The 19,051-nt window shown below is 45.8% G+C and overlaps 1 protein-coding gene across 2 annotated transcripts in view; it reads right to left on the bottom strand.

The window, feature by feature from the left end:
• The window catches only part of CAPN6 (calpain 6), a 67,276-nt gene extending 53,574 nt beyond the window's left edge, over positions 1–13,702 (bottom strand). For both annotated transcript variants that reach the window (XM_054215462.1, XM_054215463.1), the window contains exons 1-3: positions 13,490–13,702; positions 3,627–3,712; positions 2,622–2,796 (exon numbers count right to left, since the gene is read on the bottom strand). In XM_054215462.1, the coding sequence (XP_054071437.1) occupies positions 2,622–2,786 (165 nt within the window). In that variant the 5' untranslated portion in view covers positions 2,787–2,796; positions 3,627–3,712; positions 13,490–13,702. The remainder of the gene's footprint in view (positions 1–2,621; positions 2,797–3,626; positions 3,713–13,489) is intronic.
• Between the last annotated feature and the right edge of the window lie 5,349 nt (positions 13,703–19,051).

The raw sequence follows: 19,051 nt of genomic DNA, 5'->3' as shown, positions 1-19,051 counted from the left end.
CTTCAACTAGACTTCATATCAGTGTTCACCACCTTGAATGAACACACACACACAAGAATGGCCTAAAATGGCATCCTTGTCTAGAGTCTAGCTCTTGCTTCACATCTCTTAGGAAGCAGAAAGTCTTTCTCTGACCTCGCTGTGACTGGTTGCATGGTATTTCCCCTTCTAAGAGGGGATGAAAGACTCCTATAAACAGGAAAACACTACAGAAATAAAAATAAACCCAAAGACTTTGGAATGCCTACATTTTTTTTTCTAAATTCATTCTCCCTGTTCTTCAGTCTCACATCTTATTTGGAAAACTAAAATCAAAAGCAGGAAAACAACCCTTGCTCTGCTCACTAAAATTTCAGTATTGAAGCTGCTGTGAGAAATGAACACCACCATGAAAAAAAAAAAAAAAGAAGGAAAAAACACAAACAGTCTAATGCCACCCTGGCAAATACAGAGCAGCCTTGGTCAGCCTCATCTGCTAACCCCTGTCACAGCCAACAGGGAACCGTACCAGCCACATATGAAGCAGATCACATTGTCATTGTCATCAAGTTTTCTAAGAACAGACACACAAGTTTGTGCTTCCAGAAGATTAACCCGATTCCCAAAAGTGGACGTGGGTGGAGTAGAGGACAAATTCATCACGCTTAAGGGTAAAACTACTGTATGCATCTGGCTAGAGGCTTCCACTGTCCTCTTGTCAGAGTATGAGGCTGTCCTTACACTTGTCAGAATAGGAAAATGGATTATACTCTGATGGAAAGCCACATTGTCAAAGGTGGAATGATTTTGTGTTTTTCTGAATTATTTACTTATGGCTGTGAATTACTTTATAAATACAAGATATGTGAAGCATAAAACCTCAGAGCAAACCAATGAATAGACCCCAAATATAAGTAATACTAACAATTTGAAATGTCTAGTACAATAGTCACAATTAGAAACATATGACATATTTTTTTTCCTGTTAAGATGCTAGTAAGAGTGGCAAAGAGATATAAGCATTATTGGTGGTGTACAGATGATAGCTGTTCATTTTGAATATGAAATCACTGGTGCGTAATTGAAGTTTTATAGAAGTCAAAGACAAAATCCACAGTAACTTCAGGACAGCCATGCAGAGACCTGAGATGATATCAATCAATAAAGGAAAACACCATTCCCTCTGGGTAAAACTTGCTGCTAAGATTTCACCAGAACCTCTCTGAAAGACAGCCGAGGAAGAAAGTATCAAATTCACTACCGAACAAAGGCTTGCTTAGACAGCTCTTGGGACCTCTCCTCTCTTCTGCATCAGCTACACGTCTGTATAGTTGAGTTTTCCCTGGGAGTAGCTTGTGAGCATCCTGCCTTATATTGCAGAAGTCATTCAAAGCTCTTAAGACCCCCTATGTGGCTGGGCTTTGTGGTTCCGTTGTAAGTAATACAAAAGGTAACCTGGCAGCCAACTATACACACATGGTTTCCTCTTATTTTTGGCACTATGTAGAGAGCAAACCAACTGATTCTGGAAGCACAAGTTAGTTCCCTGCAGAACAGAAATTAATCCATTTGCTTCGACCAGAACATGGCTATGTGCTGATAATGAGGGCTCTCAATTCATTCCATTAGTGGCAGTTAGAAACACCCAAGCATTTTTTTTAGTATGAGACCACTCCACCAATGGTGCCTTGCTGTTTGCTGCCTCAGATAAACCCCTTGCTGGGCAGACTGTGGTTCTTCTCTTTCCTGCTCTCTCCTCCAAGAAAAATTACAAATCATTTGTTTATATGTATAAAGAACTAGCCATCTATCCGAGACTGGAGAAACTTCCCCTTGCTACTGTGAGATTTCCTTTCCCCATACATTTTAATAAGGCACAAGGTACTCTGAAAACATGCAAAGAGCTATAATAATGAGCAATAATCCTATATTATTATTTGTTTCCAGTGTTCCAGGCAGGAAGATGCTAGCTATTCAGTTAGTAAAATTTGATTTTCTATTGTGTGTTTTTGCAAGGATTATATCTAATTTCAAAAAAAAAAAAAAGATGACAACTTGGGGGGGACACTAGATTGGACAGCTAAAGCTCAGATTTTATATTGCAATTACTGTGTGTACACACCAGGCCCTCAGAAGTCACAGGTATTGAAGAGAAACTTCAATTAAGAATCTCAACACCTTGCTGAAATGCTTCTGTCAACACAGCAACCTACACAGGTACATATCCACAGACTGATCAAGGAAATGAAGAATTATTTGCAGAATATATTCCTGTATTCACTGACTTATTACTGATAGTCTTAATTAATTATTAGTATTCTTAATTAAATAGAGGCCTGATTTAAATATCACTGTGGCTGGAGTCACCTTGCACTGCTGCTTGCTATTAGAGAGCCATCAACAGTAAAAAGCATGATTATGCTGCACAGAATGCTTCCGTTTTGTCTTTTTACGGTAAGGCATGACTTTCATTTCAGACAACAGTGTGACACAGAGGGGCTGCTGTCTGAATCACACAGTGACAGGAAATTGACGGAAAAAGGGAGGGAGAATACACTCACATAATTGTGTGTTAGCACAGAGAAGACAGTAGGAGTGGAACAATACAAACAGCACCTCCTCACAAGGAGAGCAACAATTACCTTTGGGCGCTTCCATTCAACTTTCCTTGATGGTGCTGTTTGATAGAAAAGGGACTCATCTGAGGCTGGAAACTCAGGATCTTCAAAGAGCCGTCTCTGCTGGATACACTGCCCTTTCAGCTCGTGGTACTTCTGATCTCTGAAGAGTTGCACTGATGAAGACATATCTTTCTGCCTAGATAAGATGAATATTGGCTTGTGCAAATTATGAAGGCTCTCTAAAGTTCATAGATGATACCACTCATTGATCTTTAACAGGGCACGTAACTTGTTCTAAACAACATTAATTACTGATTTCCGTTTAAAAAAAAACAGATTATAAATTAAATTATGTCACGTAGTAGATGAGAAAACCATAAAACCCAAGAAGATCTTATATATTAGGATGGTATTTTTGGTTGAACAGAACTCTTATCAGGAAAGACATTATAGTGACCAGACCAGGCACAAATCCAGCATTTTGCTTTGTCTAATTGATTGGAAAGGTAACAGAGTGTGGCTTGGCTCGCAGTCTGTACCATGTGTGAAGGGCTGGACCATCTTTCTGTTCCACATTCTTCTTCTGCCCATTAAAGCTGTAATTATCTACTCCAACTCTTCTGCCTAAAGAAAACCAAAACCAGATTTCCACAGTTTCGCATCTTAAATTAAGTGACAATGCTTTGGCTGGTATTATTGTCTTTGAACTTTATGTTATATTTCAGGGAACTGAATTCCCAGAAGCAGCAAGTATTTGCAAATAACTGATGAGAATTAAAAACAAAACAAAAGCTTCACAACAACAAAAACCCGAAATAACTTGCTCTCAGGCCTTAGTTCCCAGAATTGTGACTATCTAACCTGAGAAGTTTACAGTCCCAGCCACAGAGCTCAAACAAGTTTCTTTGAAACATTCTACAAATCAGAAATCAACTACAGAGATCATTCAGGTCGGTCTGAAGTCTGGAGGATGTTAGGGATGCTACCTCTTTCGAGAGAGGGAGCGGAGACAGTATCTGAACTTACTTTGTTCGGAACGCTCCTGTGTGTCAGTTCCTCTCCTCTTCCTTCCTGCCACAGGTTAGAAATGTATCTCCCCTTCCTTGAGTTATCTAAAGCAATAAAGACAAACACAGGTTGTGCTGATGTCAGATCATCAGAATTAAACAACACGCATGCAACAGAGCATGGCATCACATTGTCCTAGCAGCCTACTTGCTGTGTCCTGTTGCAGTGATCTCAGCTCGTGCTCCTTGAGGCACTTGCAGCATGAATTGGATGAGATTCCACAAATTTGCAGAAAACTAAACCAAGCTAGGCACAAGCCTTTCCAGGCATGCAAGTGAGCACAATGGGAGAAGTACAGAAGAGTAATGAGGAACACTTGGAAATGCCTCACAGTCTTTCTCCTTGTGAGTGAAAGCTACCGTGGCCAAAATAGTCTAGGGATGGTTTTAACATCCTCCCTCCCTCCCTCCCTCCCCTCCCCCTCGCCCCAAAATAAATGGTCCTTCAAGGATGAGAAATGCTGCTCTAATGCCTTCACTCATGGGAATGAGAAGAGTATTCAGGAGTGCTCTTCTACCTTGTTGCCATACTTGCACCCATTCCAAAGCCTCCTAACCACACTCAGAGGAATCTACCACCTGATTTCTACCAGCAGAATCTTACACTGCAAAGCAACAGGACAAAGAACCAGTTTATTCTTTATTTTTCAACCAGCCAAATCTTCAAATGCCAGCTCATTCTCTATCCTTTCTTAGAGCAAAAATCCAGCAATAGATTTTGCATATATCAGGCCTGTAATGACTTTGAGTCAAATCCTGATGATGCTGAAATTGATGGAAAAGTTCCTATGTCTTCAGCCAGCCAAGGCTCCCCTTTCCAGAACTGGGCCATGGAGCCCCTTAGCGACTGCGTTATCTCACTTCAGTAAAACAGAACTACACTTAAATAAACTGTTCAAAACCAAAATGTCTCACTGGTACTATGTCATTTTTAGCAATTTCCTTTTTCTTAAGGGCTATTTTCTTGTTAATTAGCTCTCCTCCACCAAAAAAAGTCACAAGGCATCTCACATAGCAGATGGCTTCCCAGGACAAGCCAAATAGACTTACTTCTCCCCACAAATCAGGTTTTCAAATTCAAGTGCACAACAACTTGTCAATCACAGAATTTTTTAGAGTTGGAAGGGACCTCTAGACATCATCTAGTCCAACTCCTCTGCTAAAGCAGGACTGCCTAGAGCACATTACTCAGGACTGCATCCAGGCAGGTCTTGAAAGTCTCCAGAGAAGGGGACTCCACAACCTCCCTAGGCAGCCTGTTCCAGTGCTCTGTCACCCTCACCGTAAAGAAGTTTTTTCTCATATTTGATCGGAACTTTCTATGTTCCAGCTTGTGCCCATTACCCCTCGTCCTGTTACTGGGAACCACTGAAAAGAGCCTGGCTCCATCCTCCTTAAACCCACCCTTTAGATACTTGTAAACATTAATAAGGTCTCCCCTCAGCCTTCTCTTCTCCAGGCTAAAGAGTTCCAGCTCTCTCAGCCTTTCCTCATAAGGGAGATGCTCCAACCCCTCAATCATCTTTGTTGCCCTACGCTGGACTCTCTCCAGTAGTTCCCTGTCTCTCTTGAACTGGGGAGCCCAGAACTGGACACAGTATTCCAGGTGTGGCCTCACCAGCACAGAGTAGAGGGGGAGAATGACCTCCCTTGACCTGCTGGCCACACTCTTCCCTATGCAGCCCAGAATTCTATTGGCCTTCTTGGCAACAAGGGCGTATTGCTTGCTCATGGATAATTTACTGTCTACCAAGACCCCCAGATCCTTTTCTTCAGAGCTGCTTTCCAGCAGGTCCACCGCTAACCTATACTGGTGCCTGACATTCTTCCTTCCCAGGTGCAGGACCCTACACTTGTCCTTGTTGAACCTCATTAGGTTCTTCTCTGCCTAGCTCTCCAGCCTGTCTAGGTCACTCTGGATGGCAGCACATCCCTCTGGGGTGTCAGCCACCCCACCCCATTTGGTATCATCAGCGAACTTGCTGAGCATACACTCTGTCCCCTCGTCCAGGTCGTTGATGAATACGTTAAACGATACTGGTCCAAGTATCGACCCCTGGGGGACACCACTGGTCACAGGCCTCCAACTCGACCCTGCTCCATTAATCACAACCCTTTGAGTCCTGTCACACAGCCAACTCTCAATCCACCTCACTGTCCCCTCGTCTAGTCCACAATTCCTCAGTTTCCTAAGGGGGATGTTATGAGAAACAGTGTCAAAAGCCTTGCTGAAGTCAAGGTAGATGACATCTGCTGCTCTGCCCTCATCTAGCCAACCAGTTATAACATCATAGAAGGCTCAAGCATGATTTAGTCTTCGTAAATCCATGTTGACCACTTCTGATAACTTCCTGCTCTTGAACATGCTTGGATATGACATCCAGGAATGAGTCGCTCCATTACCTTCCCAGGGACGGAGGTGAGACTAACTGGTCTGTAGTTCCCTGGGTCCGCCTTCCTGCCATTTTTGAAGACTGGAGTGATATTGGCCTTCCTCCAGTCCTCAGGCACCTCTCCTGTTCTCCATGACCTTTCAAAGATGATGGAGAGTGGCCAAGCAATAACATCTGCCAGCTCTCTCAGCACTCACGGGTGCATCTCGTCAGGGCCCATGGACTTATGAATGTCCAGTTTGGCCAAGTGGTCTCTAACCTGATCTTCCTCTACTGGGGAAAACTCTTCCTCTCTCCAGGCCTTCCCCCTTGCCTCCAGGGCCTGGGATTCATGAGGGACAGCTTTAGCAGTGAAGACTGAAGCAAAGAAGGCATTCAGTAGCTCTGCCTTCTCTGTGTCTTCCACCACTAGGGTGCCCATCTCATTCATCAGTGGGCCTACATTTTCCCTAGTCTTCCTTTTTCTATTGATATACTGAAAGAACCTCTTCTTGTTATCTTTAACCGTGGTGGCCAAGATGAGTTCAATGATACAAAGATAGCTCAGGGACAAAAAAAATTAAATAGTTTGGCTAATTTGGATGGGATATAGATTATTTCATGATAACTGGCATGCTTACTTATTAAAAATTCCTTACGAGCTAACTAACATTCTAAACCAAGCCTATTTGCAAGATACACTTGTTTTTAAGATAGCTCCTTGGTTGATAAGGTTTTCAGCTGTCACTGCCTAATTCATAGAGATAGGTCTTTAATGACCTCATTCCCCCACCCTTTCTCCCCTTCTATCTGCTGGACTAGAACGTGAGTCCTTCCGGGATTAACATCCCATTACACAACAGCCAGTCTCACAGCAATGCACAGAACGCAGTAATAAAGCACAGCACATGAAATCAAGCTGCTACTTGCCTCACCCTGGGCTCCACAGGGCAGTGCTTACCAAGAGGAACACTGACAAGGAGGAGGCTTCTCCCAGGCTGTTAACCTTGCCCCTCTCTGTGATCCCTGTGCCATCCTGAGCCAATGACTGAATGCGTGTCTTAGAAAGGGACTCGGGTACCCAGGGCTGCCCAGCCTGGCTGCTGACTGGTTTCCATGTGCTCAGGAGACACTGAGCTCTGGAGCTGAACTGATATCCCATCACCATCTGGTGAAACTAGTAGGAATCTATTTTTGCAGGAACCCAAAACCACCCTTTTGAAAGGCAACAGAACTATCTTTTTCTAGTTGGAAAGTCCACAGTAAAGAATGTAAATGAACTTTCCATATAATAGCTGAGTGGTTTGAGGACTGAGGATGAAGGACCACAGCTGAGCCCCTCCTCTCCTGAGGCATTCACCTACCAGGACATGGCAGCAGGCACCTGGCTCCCACTCCAAGGTTTATTTTTGAAGCAGCTCCCACTTTTTGACCTTCAGTTGAACATCGAAGCTCCCAAACTAAGAACGACACTCCCTCCTCCTTTCTCCAGTTCACAATAGCACGGCTTCCCCTGCTCTGCACCCAACAGATTTACCTCTGGTTCGGCTGACACTCATAGTGTTCAGCTGTGCCAAGGAAACACCAAGCACGGCTTGGCAGCTGCTCCTTCCAGGACTCCCTGCGCTGTCATGTGATGCAGAGTGAGCTGTGCACAGTGTAACGAGGGCTAAGAAGCACGGTCCTAAAAATACCATACCAAAGTTCAGAGACCTTCTACTGCTCTGTAGAGAGAGAGAGACCACTCCAGGGGAGGGAAAGAAGAAAGAGGAAGTGGGGAAAAAAAACCTCAACAGCTCGACAGGTCAGCCATTCTTATATTTTTGGTTTATTTCCCTGACCACATACAATCACAGTTTTGCTTTTTCTCTTTTCCAGCCTCTGAGCTGAGCTGCCCAGCACTTCACCTCTCTGGGCAGCACAACTGCTCCACAGCTGACCCCAAGGTTTCTACAGCACCATGGCAATCCCCCTTGATATCAGCAGGGGCACAGGAGGGCCCACATCTCTCAGCTTTCAATCACTGAGCTTTAACATCTTTCTCTGACCCTCCCTTTTTCCAGTGAGATTCCTATTTTGATCAGAAAAAGGATTTCAGCAGAACAGTGAAGACAAGCCAGTGCAGGTCCCCTTTTCAATCAGGCTCTGCTCACAGAGTCCCTTCCTTGACCTGACAATAGAAGCATTTCATTTTTACTTACAGTTAATACTCAGAGATGTTTTTTCCCCTGTTGGAGCCAGCAAGAGTACAGCTAAATCACATTCGACATAGTGGCAAATACCAGCTCCTGGCGTTATTAGCAGCCTTAAATTAAAGGGACATTCACTTGAAATCCAGTTCTTCACAAGGGCATTGAGATGAGCTTCAAGTATTATTTCCATCACCCAACAGTATTTCCTTACACTCACATTTTCCTGTCTTAAGTTTTCTCTTCCCCAGCTGTTACATAGAAGATCCACAACAAACAAGACTGACTGTTCAGACATGTCTGAGTTAAAATTACATCCTTGCTACCATTAAATTCATGCAATAAGCACACAAAAACTAACAGAAGAAGTCATCTCTTCTCAGCCCATTTTTGTTACTCTGGGTAGCTAAGCGACACACAGTGTAAAAAGTCAGAGAGAAAAGTTATTGCAGCTGTAAAGCCAACTGCAGCCCTCAGCAGCGAGCTAACTTGCATGCAAAAGCATCCCTCCCGCTCCCATCCCTGCAGGAGGGGCGCAGGGACAGCACAGAGCTGGGTTTGCCTTAACAAAAACCAGCATTTTCAGTCCCAAAGGCAAATACTGCCAAGCAGCTGCAGTGAACCCTCTGTTCTAGATGAAACTCCTCTTCAGGGAAGAGAGTTGGCACGTTGTAACACATAAATTTTATTATGCATCTTACTTTTCTGTTCCAGTTGCAGGACTCAGGAATTTCCACGCACAGCACCAGGACTAAAAGGGCAAAGTGCATTTCTAGCCAGTATTTAAGGTCACAGTTGAACACAGCTTTGACCATGACGCTGTTTCTTCCACTAAGCGGATCCTGAGGTGAAACCGCCCAAGCTCAGGCACACCCCAGCCTCAGGATCACATTCCTGCTGTTCCAGGATCCCCAGACTGGGAAAACCACGGACGGATGCCAGAAAGGATACACACAGCATATGCCGTGCTCTAGGGCAACATCCCGGTTTTAAGATTATTATCCATTTGCAGGTACCAAGCTTGTTTTTGTTTCATGCAAACAGTAGCCTTACCAATAGTAATAACAACCAACACCTGGTTCTCGGCTTTCTCTTTTGTAACTGCAGTTGGGCAACTATCTTGACAAGGCACAAACATCTCCCAATTCTAAACTCCGGTCTTTCAATGCTACTTTATCACCAAACCTCGAAGCCACTGTTTGGACTATGACAGCAAAACAAGGACTCAAGTATTTAACTGTTCGCAAACATAGTTTAGTATTTTCACAAACATCTCTTTCTCCAAACTCATAGCTTGCTTCAGAGCTATCAAATCAGTGAGTGCTTCCAAAAAAGCAGCCCTGCAGCCAAGAGCTTTAAATTACTCTGAACTGGTTTTCTGTAAAACTAATTAAAGGCACTTCCAGGGCTCCAGCTGGAAAAGGTTATTGCCTTCTCTTCCTGCGCAGAATGATCGTAGGTCCTTACAAAGCAGTGACTTTGCAAATTTGTATTAAGAGTACAGGGGAATTTAAAGCAATTGAAAAGCTTCTCCTTCACATACACTGCGATTTTGTGATCTTGGCAGTTACGTGCATCAGAAGCATCACTGCCCGTAACACAGAGCATCGCTATCAGAGAAATTTACTCATTCAATTTCTTTAAACAGTTCAGCACTCTGACTGCACTGGGAGTCTTTATGCTGGATTGGGTATCCTCTCTTCTTCTGTGTAAGCCAGTATAAAAGTACAAGGTCAGCACTAAACCTGTATTGTGTGGATATGCAATTGCATTAGTAAGAGCATATTCAACTTGGATCAAATTGGCTGCACAGGATAATGTAATAGCACCCGGCCCAGTATTAATGACCGTGGTCCCAGGGCTTACCAGTTGTTTTGGATGGCAATGCTCTCTCTCACTGCTCAGATGAAATACCAAGTTTTATTGTGTGCTCTCGGCACACCACAACTGTGCAACATTAGCCCTTCTTTCATCCAGCTTTTGGATTTTCAAGAAAATAAGGTTAATTTGGCTATTTTATGGCCTCTGTAACTCAGTACTTTAATAGCCATATAAAGGTTTCTCTGTCTAGCTCAGCTCAAGAATTGGCTAAGAGAAGGGGACACAAGCATTTGTCTTCACATAGAAGCAGGAAGGTGCCAACATTGTTCTGCTGTGCAGTTTTGCCACACTTAGCATTAAAATTAGAGAGGAAAATGCACAGATTTTTGTCTGAGAATGTCTGCCCATATCCTATCACTTCTGAGCAGAAACGTGGGGGAGACTAACCGGACACCAGGAACAGGACTGGCCACAACACATTTGCTTTCATGGACAACATCAAGGACTGGCAGAATAATCTGGCTACAAAACAAAGCTTTACCACAATAAAATTAATCACAACACTTGTACTGCAACATCACAGTGCTTAACCATACGTTTCTCTCAGGTCTCACTGGGACAGAGAGACTTTCTATAGCACTTTAGCTGGGAGTTTGTACTGCAAAGCCTGTGTCCAAGCCAAACGGCTCAGGAGGGTGGGTGTCAGTTAGGACCAAGCCTGCCATTCCCATAAATCTGTGAGCTGAGCAGGAGCTCTGCCAGGAGCCCTGCCTTGATTTTCACAGTTTGTTCTCTTTCCCACATCTCTTCCAGTCAGTTCCTGGTAAGTTAAAATGCAAACCCATTCTTAGCCTTCACGAAGGGAGTGCTGTAGTCAAGGCTCAAGCCTTGCAAACGCTCTGCAGCCCTTTGGGTGTGAGGTGCTGGCTAACTGCACGCTGCAGCCCCCCCATTCCACAGTAAGAAACACAGCTAGTCCAGCGTTCAGGGCATGAACCGATGGGGCTGGGGCTGGACAGGTGGAGCAAACAGCAGCTGAGAAAAGCCACACTTACAGGTGATTATGCCCAAAGGGGAAGGCATCTGGCACCAGCAGAAGGAAGCTGAATTTGTAGGGCTGATGGTCAGGGGTGTGTGTAATCTTTTCAGCTTGAAAACAGTGAAATCAACACACATGTGTGCATGGGATTACTCAGCATCACAATACTGATTTCGTGGTCAAAACCACTCAAAATCCTGGCAGAACACACTCAGAGAGGGTAAAGTCTTTACTCCCTTTCTCCCCCCCTTGCCTTTTCTGTGAGAGTTTATCCCAATGTAGTTGCCTGTGCAATAGCTTTTAATCATTTTCTCTCTCCCCTTGGGCAAAGGCAAAGATTTAAAAAGGAATGGAGTCAGCAGCAGACCAGACTTTTGCCTCCAAATGATCAGTTTCCAGATGAAACCTTCAATGGCTAAAATGCTAAAAGATCATTGCGAGCAGAGACAAAAGCCTTTCCTTCAATTCAACTGAATGCTGTAAGGACCAGGCTGCCAGGGATTGAGCTCAGACACACTCGCAGCTCCCCGTCCCCCGCCGTGCACCCCTGCTGCTAGAAGGGCTGCAGCTGGGTGCCAAGGTCAGTCTCCAGAGGGGAGCCCAGCAGCCTGACTGCTCACACCGAACGGAGAATTACTTCTCGGCAAGTGCTCTCAGGCAGAGGCTACTGCTGTCAAAAAGCAGCACATGCTGCCCCGCTGCCTGCAACCAAACTAAAGAAGTGGGGGATTTTGCCACTGTGTTTTGTGTGTGGCCCTCAGTCCTGCCCACATGTAACAAGCAAATTGCTGGAAGGCCCCTTGCACCAAGAACCCAAGGGGCTCAGCCAGAGGCGCAACTTGTTTGGCAGCCACAACTGGAAATGCCCGGTGCACCGAGCAGCTCTGTTGTACCAAGCGTGTACTAAGCTATGGCCACACACAGTCCACAAGCTATAGGCGTACGTGGCATTTAACAGTTTAGGCATTAAGCAGTAGCTCAAGTCAAGTTTTTTAGATTACATCCTAGCCTTAAGGCCCCAGTGTTTTGCCTCTATTCCCACTGCAGATGCTCAAGTCCTTTGCTAGATCTCAGCCAGCATTTCGAAATTCAAAACTCTGTGTGCATCCGGACTCTGAGGGTCTCTGACTCCTGGAGCAGCCAGGGTGACGGTACAAGGATGAATATACAACACTACAGATCAAGATGTGCACATTTGCCTGCAGCCGAAATGCAAGATGAAAATGCTTTTTTTAACAACCGTGCACGAGCTTTGTGAGCACGTGCTACCTTTTCAACAGGACTCAGGATGGCCATTTCTGTTTCAGAACAGCAATTGGTACTTGATCATTTTATGCTGCCACTTTGTTTCTCTAGGAAAAAGAATCCTTTTTTGGACTGCGTATATTGCATGGGATCCAATCCTAGTACAACTTGATCCTCTAGCTGAACTAATACAATGTCTCTCTTTTCAGGGAAGACACAAAGTGGCTAGGAGACACATTTTTGAGGATATGCAGGCAGACAGGATTTTCCAAAGTGCACAGGTAACTGCATACTTCAAAAAACTTGACCTTCAGTGGCTTCCACTATAGCCTCAAGACCAGAACAATTTGCAGCTAACTACAGAGAGGTACAATTCCAGTTTTGAATTTAAAAAAAGTAATTTGGTATGGTAGATGCAAATTGTTACAATTAACATTAATCCAAGTCAAGAGATCAATAACAAGCTCTAAAGAAAATCCTAACAGCAATTGTTGGTTGATTTGTTCAAGCTAAGCTTTTGTGCTGAAACCACAGGAACCAGCTTTCTTCAGAATTACAGTATCTCTCCATTCTGCCTTTTCATAAAAGTTAGTTTAAAAAAAGACCATGATTGCAAATTAATGGGTAACTCTCTATCAGGCCACTCCATTATTTTATGTATCCACTTATCTTTTATTTTAGACACAGTAGAAAAAAAAAAAACTCCTTCACAAGAACAACAAAAAAATACCCACTTGAATTTCACAATGAAAGTATCCACAGAGAGAACCGACAGTATTTTTGAAGATCAGAGACAGTATGTAGAATGGAATTATATGAGCACTGAGATCAAATCACACTTTATCAGTCTGGCCCCTTTATTTGGTATAACTCTTAATGACGCCTGTAGAGAGAAGGCTAGCATTAGACTAGTTATCCTAGAAGAAATGAGAGCAACCATGCTTTTGCAATAAATCACAATAAGCGTGTGGCTCAGAGTTAGCACAGAGTCAACATGTGACTTTCTGAAAGAAATGTACATTACTGCAGGAGGCAAAGGCATTTTCTCACTGTGCTGGCTGAAGTGCTCAGTACTAGTAATACAGAGAGTTTTCATCCTGGTGATAAAGGTGCAAATCAAGTAAATACCAGTTTACAGGCTGCCCTTGGCACTTACCTGGCTGAGGTCTGTCCCTGCTCTGAGGCACATCAAACTCCAGAATGACTCCTGCAAACAAAGATCCCCTCGGCTCCTCAACCTGGAACTCTTTGGACTGTACCAAGATCACATCACCAGGGGGGTGTGCTTCGGGATGACCCTTCCAGTGGTGAGTCTCAGGGACACCGGGAAGCCTTCCCAGCTGACCCAAAACGCAGAGCCTTGCTTATTCCCGCTAAACCGTTTGTCAGCTGCAATTGTGGCTGTAACTGTGAATGAACTTTTAAAGAAGGAGATGAGGCGAGGCTGTTTGGCAAGAGTTTCAGGCATTTTTTTTGCATGGAAAACAGGGCAGATTAATGTGCACCATGAAAAAAAATGATATTCCATATTAGGCTGCATGCTGTTCCTCACTTGAATAAAGCCAGTGTCAATGCCTCTGCCTTAGTGTGCGCCTTCCAATACGGTCCATCTTGGCCATGGAGAAGAGTTGCCCAGGGCTTCTGTGGGACTCACAGATGGATGGGGTTCTACAGACCAGGAGATGCAGCAAAACCCAACGGGTGGCTTCATGCCCTTGACTCTGAGCACTGCAGTGAGCCTGTCAGAGCCTCAGGGATGTCTCTCGCACACTGCTGGGTACTTTCTCCTGGCTTGACTGTTCACGGTCTAGAACTGCCTAATTTTGCTGTTCTCATTTCACTTGTGGAGGGCTAAACAATCTGAATGATGAAAAAGCCCCACTTGGGAGAGGCACAGAAGAGAGTCCAGAGGTCCTCAAGGAGGCTGAGCTGCTCCTGGGCTCTGTACCACTGCGAACCAGCTCTCTTGATCTCTGATCCATCACAAGCTTGCCAATCCTCACTCAAGCGCTCATCCCACGTTGCTCTTCTGCCTGTGCTAGTAAAGGAAGATATGTTGCTTCATAGGGGTAATGATATAATTTGGAACTCATAAAATAATACATTTCTGTGTGCTGTGGCAAAATAAAAAATAGGACAAAAATAAATTCTCATTAAGAAATGGGTTTGGTGAAACAAACTTCTCTCCGTACTCTGCTCAGACCCAATTTCATTTTAGGTAAATCCTAAACACTTGGATTAATTTGACATGAAATTGTTCTTATTTGAGGATTATAACACCTTTATTTTACTCTTATGTGGCTTTTATTTATATTTTAGTAAATGTAGTCCAATTCTTGAACAAGGACCATTTCAAAATACATTACAAAATTTCATTTGTACCAGGAGTTTTAAATCTTCTCCCCAATTTGCCTCCTCCATTTAGCCCTCCTTATTTTAGCATAGCTCGTCTAAATGTACAAATAGGTCCATTCCTTCTCCCAAACCTTGCTATTCAGCAAATCTCCTATTTGCCTAAAGGAGCTTGGATCTCAGGGGATGAGTTGCATCCAGAAAACACTCTGAAGACAAAGTGTTAAGTAGTATCATAAATTTCTGTACTGCAAGGTTCGCTGCAGGAATGTTTGCTCTCCTACAAAGCACTTACCCGACTTCCTTTTGAAGGCATGCTGAAATTTGGACAGAAAGTCCCTGGAAACTGCCACTACAGCTTTAGCATTTAATGAGTAAAAAAGCCCTACATACTAAAGCCATGTGTTTTCAATTCATGATTGAGTAAGTAGACCAGAGTTTAAGTCATAATAAAAAGCTGACGTCTGCCTATATATACCACGCGTACTGTGATTCATTTGCGCACTTGAGGGAAGAACATGAAAAATTCCATACAAGTAAAACAAAATTCTACTTTTTGCGAGCTGATAATAAATATTGACAGCTTATATAAACATGTTCTCACAGTAGCTGCCTTTGATCCAATATGGAACAAAAGCATGAGAACTTTTTCATATGAGTGTTAAATCTGGTGGCATAATCCAAGAACTGTATGCAATTTGTCAGGGCTGAGGAGTTGCTCTTGCTGGAAGTCTTGTCAGAAACAGGGACTTCTTCTGACAGGCAGCAAGATGAGCCACACAGGCAGCAACCAAGAGCAATCAGACAGATTTGGTCTCACTGCAGAACCATGGCCAAAAAAAAGCTCATAATTCAGTGGGGTTACACCAAAGCATTCAAAGAGACATGCTCACATATACTGCTGTGGTCTGGAAAGAGATTTCACTTATTGCAGACAGTTTAACCTTCCCACATAGTACCTGAAATCCTTGGATGTTCCCAGCAGCCGTTAGCCTCCCTGTTGAAGATGTCCTGAGTGTCACCACTACGCACTCCTCTAGGCCGGTTTGCATTGATGACTGTGTTGCATCTCCAGGTGTCCCTGGTTTCCCCATTGCTGACTTGCACAGCCTGCTAATACCCCCTGGAGCAGTGACCCACCACACTCCTCTGCTCTAGGCTTGCTGCTTTCCAAGCCTGACTCATGCTCGCACCCTCAGCAGGAAGACAAGAGCCCAGAGCTGGCCCTTTGTGTAAAGACACATCACAGCACAAGTAAACAACAGAACTTGCTCCTTCACAAGGCAGTGGTTCCCACACATCTGTACATTCAGCACGCAGCTCTGCCCCCATACTCAGAACCCATCCGTACCTCCATAAATACATGCCCTCCCCTACAAGGGGACACCTTGCCATCTGCACAACCCTGCATCCACAAGCAAATCCAACACCCCTAAGTCCTGGAGTCCAGGCACAGGAACCACTGCTCACCCCTTTGCAGCACCCTGGCCTTCCCAGGGCAGCCCAGCCCAGGCTGCAGCACATGGCCTAATCAGCGCTTCTCCAGCTCTGCCTAATGCAGAATTACTCACAGCTGCAGAGAGGACATCATAGCAGTTTATTACATGGCTGCTAGAGACTACAAGGGGCTGTGTTGACCCAGGCAGTGTCCTCTGGCTCTGCCTTATGGTGGGGCCATCAGCAGAAGGTTTGACAGCAGGATACGCATAAAGGCTATGGGTTTACCAAGGCAACGGACAGCACTTCTGAACAGTTATTGAAGTGGTTAAGATGTGTCCCAAGCAAGGATGCTAGTGGCATTAACTGATGCCTTAGTGGCATTAATTGTGGCTACTAGAATAAATGAGTTGTAGCGACCAGACAAGAAGCTGTTCCTTTGGGAGCAACACGACCCTTCATTCCAAGCAGTAAATGTACCACATCTCCCATTTGCATCTTGTTCAGCTCTGCTGGGGCTGCCATATCTCTGAGGTCTGAACAAGGCAAACACTAGCAAGATCATAACAAGCCTGAACAGCGCCCAAGGCTGGTGGTAGCAGCAGAATTTGAACAGGCTGTGGTCCAAAGCAACCCTATTTTATTCATTCAGTATCTGCAGCATTGTACTATCTAGAACCAAGCACGGTTCCTCTCTTCCCACACAACCTTGATCTAGGACAGTTACTTTTACAGAAACACTCTCTTAATGAAGAATGATGCAATAGCAAGGTCTTCTTCATGCCAAATGACTTTTTGGTTTCACAGTTCAGTCCAATAGCTCTTCTCATGCCTGTCAGAAGAACTATTACTGCAAGGTGTCTAGGTGGCTTTGCCCCACCCACGACTATTTGGGACACAGAAGCCTGCAACCTGCCCATCACCTCGCAAACGCACTCCACTGTCAGGTTCTCGTATCCCACCAGAGCTACATTCATCTATTATTCACTTCATTTCATGGGGCAATTTGTTAATAAAACATTAGGTGGTTTCCAGCAGAGATTCAACTTAAATCCTACATGTTTACTCTACTCTTTCTAATTTAAGCAGTTTTGTACAGAGAAGAGCCCAAGAGGCAGAATCTGAAAACTAACCAAGATTCACAAAAAACTTTCCCAGTTGTGCATCCAGCCGAGGTCTGAGTCTGCTCAATAACAGCATTTTGAATCTGGATCACTCGTCCCTTCATCTTGGGATTTTGAGAATAGCTACTTGCATACATTTTTCCATAGCATAAATGACTGGAGGAAGGGATCAGTCCCAGACTGATGGTTCGCTGGCAGTGAACCCTCAGCACAGCACTGAGTAAAAGGAAGACAACCCCTAAACTAGAGGGCACAGAAGGGGCCATGCTTTGCCCCTGGCTACATCTGTCAGAGAAGCTTTTTCCCTACTGAGCCTACAAGGCAGGATTTATCCACCAAATACCTTAACCACAATCATAAGAAAAATTTCTAAACCTTGAGAAACACTTGAAGCGGGCTTTTGGAGTTATTTTTCAGGCAGGCTGGTTTTGGGGGTAAAAGACTGAAGAGGAGCAGAGGAACACGGCTCCGGAGCAAGATACAGCCTGAGGGAATGGCCCCACGACTTCCCTGCACAGACACAAACCTGGCTTTCCTACGAGCCCTTCAGAGCCCAGCTCTCCCCAGGCCTGAGCAACAGAACAGTGACAAAACCCAGCTCACTGACGGAGCGCCACAGCTGCACCCTGCGGCTGCTGGCAAGGCCCTGAAGAGCAGCCCGGCCCGTTGTATGCACCCACACCAGCATCCCTCTGAGGGAAAGGCCTCTCCTGCCGAGGCGAGGGCCTGTGGCGAGTGCTGGGCGCCCTGACTGGGAGCAGCACCACGAAAGGGTGAGCTGAGGCGGCTTCTGCAGGCGACTGGCTGGGGAGGGCATCCCACACCCTCCCTGGGCAGCTGTGAGTAAACCAAGCACATGGCTTGCCGCCTCGTCACCTTCCCTGCCACCCGAGAGCGCTCCGCACTGGGCTTGTGAGAGGAGTCCCTTCCATAGCCGGTCCCAGCCCCTGAACCCGTTCTGCCGAGGGCGGCCCAGCAGCCGTCCAAGTTCTCGGGAAGAACCCCGCGGCCCGGAAAGGGCGACCGAACCCCCAGGGACCCGGCCCCACCCCGGCGCGGGGCTCCGCCGCCGCCCGCCGCCTCACGGGCCGGGGCCCTGAGCCGGGCGGCGCCGACAGAGGCCACTAGGTGGCGGCCTCGCCCAACGCTGCGCGAGCGGCCGCTGGCGCAAGGAGAGGCAGCCGCGCCCCGCCTCGCCCCGGGCGCCGCCCGCCGCCATCTTGGTGCTGCCGGCGGCGGGAGCTGTTGGGGCGGTGTGCGGGACTGCGGGCACGGAGGTTACAGAGTCACAGGGTGGTTTGGGTTGGAAGGGACCTTAAAGATCATCCAGTTCCAGCCCCCCTGCCCTGGGCAGGGACACCTCCCACCAGACCAGGTTGTTCAAAGCCCCATCCAGCCTGGCCTTGAACACCTCCAGGGATGGGGCAGCCACAGCTTCTCTGGGCAACCTGGGCCAGCGTCTCACCACCCTCACAGTAAAGAATTTCTTCCTGATATCTAATCTAAAGCTCTGCTCTTTCAGTTTAAAACTGTTAATGCCTCATCGCTCCCCTCCCTGATCAAGAGTCCCTCCCCATCTGTCCTGTAGGCGCCTTTATGTAGTGGAAGGCCACTGTAAGGCCGCCTTGGAGCCTCCTCCAGGCTGAACAACCCCAACTCTCTCAGCCTGTCCTCACAGCAGAGGTGCTCCAGCCCCTGGATCATCTTTGTGGCCTCCTCTGGACTCACTCCGACAGGTCCATGTCCTCACACTGAGGGCCGCAGAGCTGGACGCAGTACTCCAGGTGGGGTCTCACCAGAGCAGA

Source organism: Rissa tridactyla, chromosome 9 (assembly GCF_028500815.1).
Source record: "Rissa tridactyla isolate bRisTri1 chromosome 9, bRisTri1.patW.cur.20221130, whole genome shotgun sequence".
Classification (NCBI taxonomy): domain Eukaryota; kingdom Metazoa; phylum Chordata; class Aves; order Charadriiformes; family Laridae; genus Rissa; species Rissa tridactyla.
Note: the sequence above shows the minus strand (reverse complement) of the source record. Positions and strands in the feature narration are given on the sequence as shown.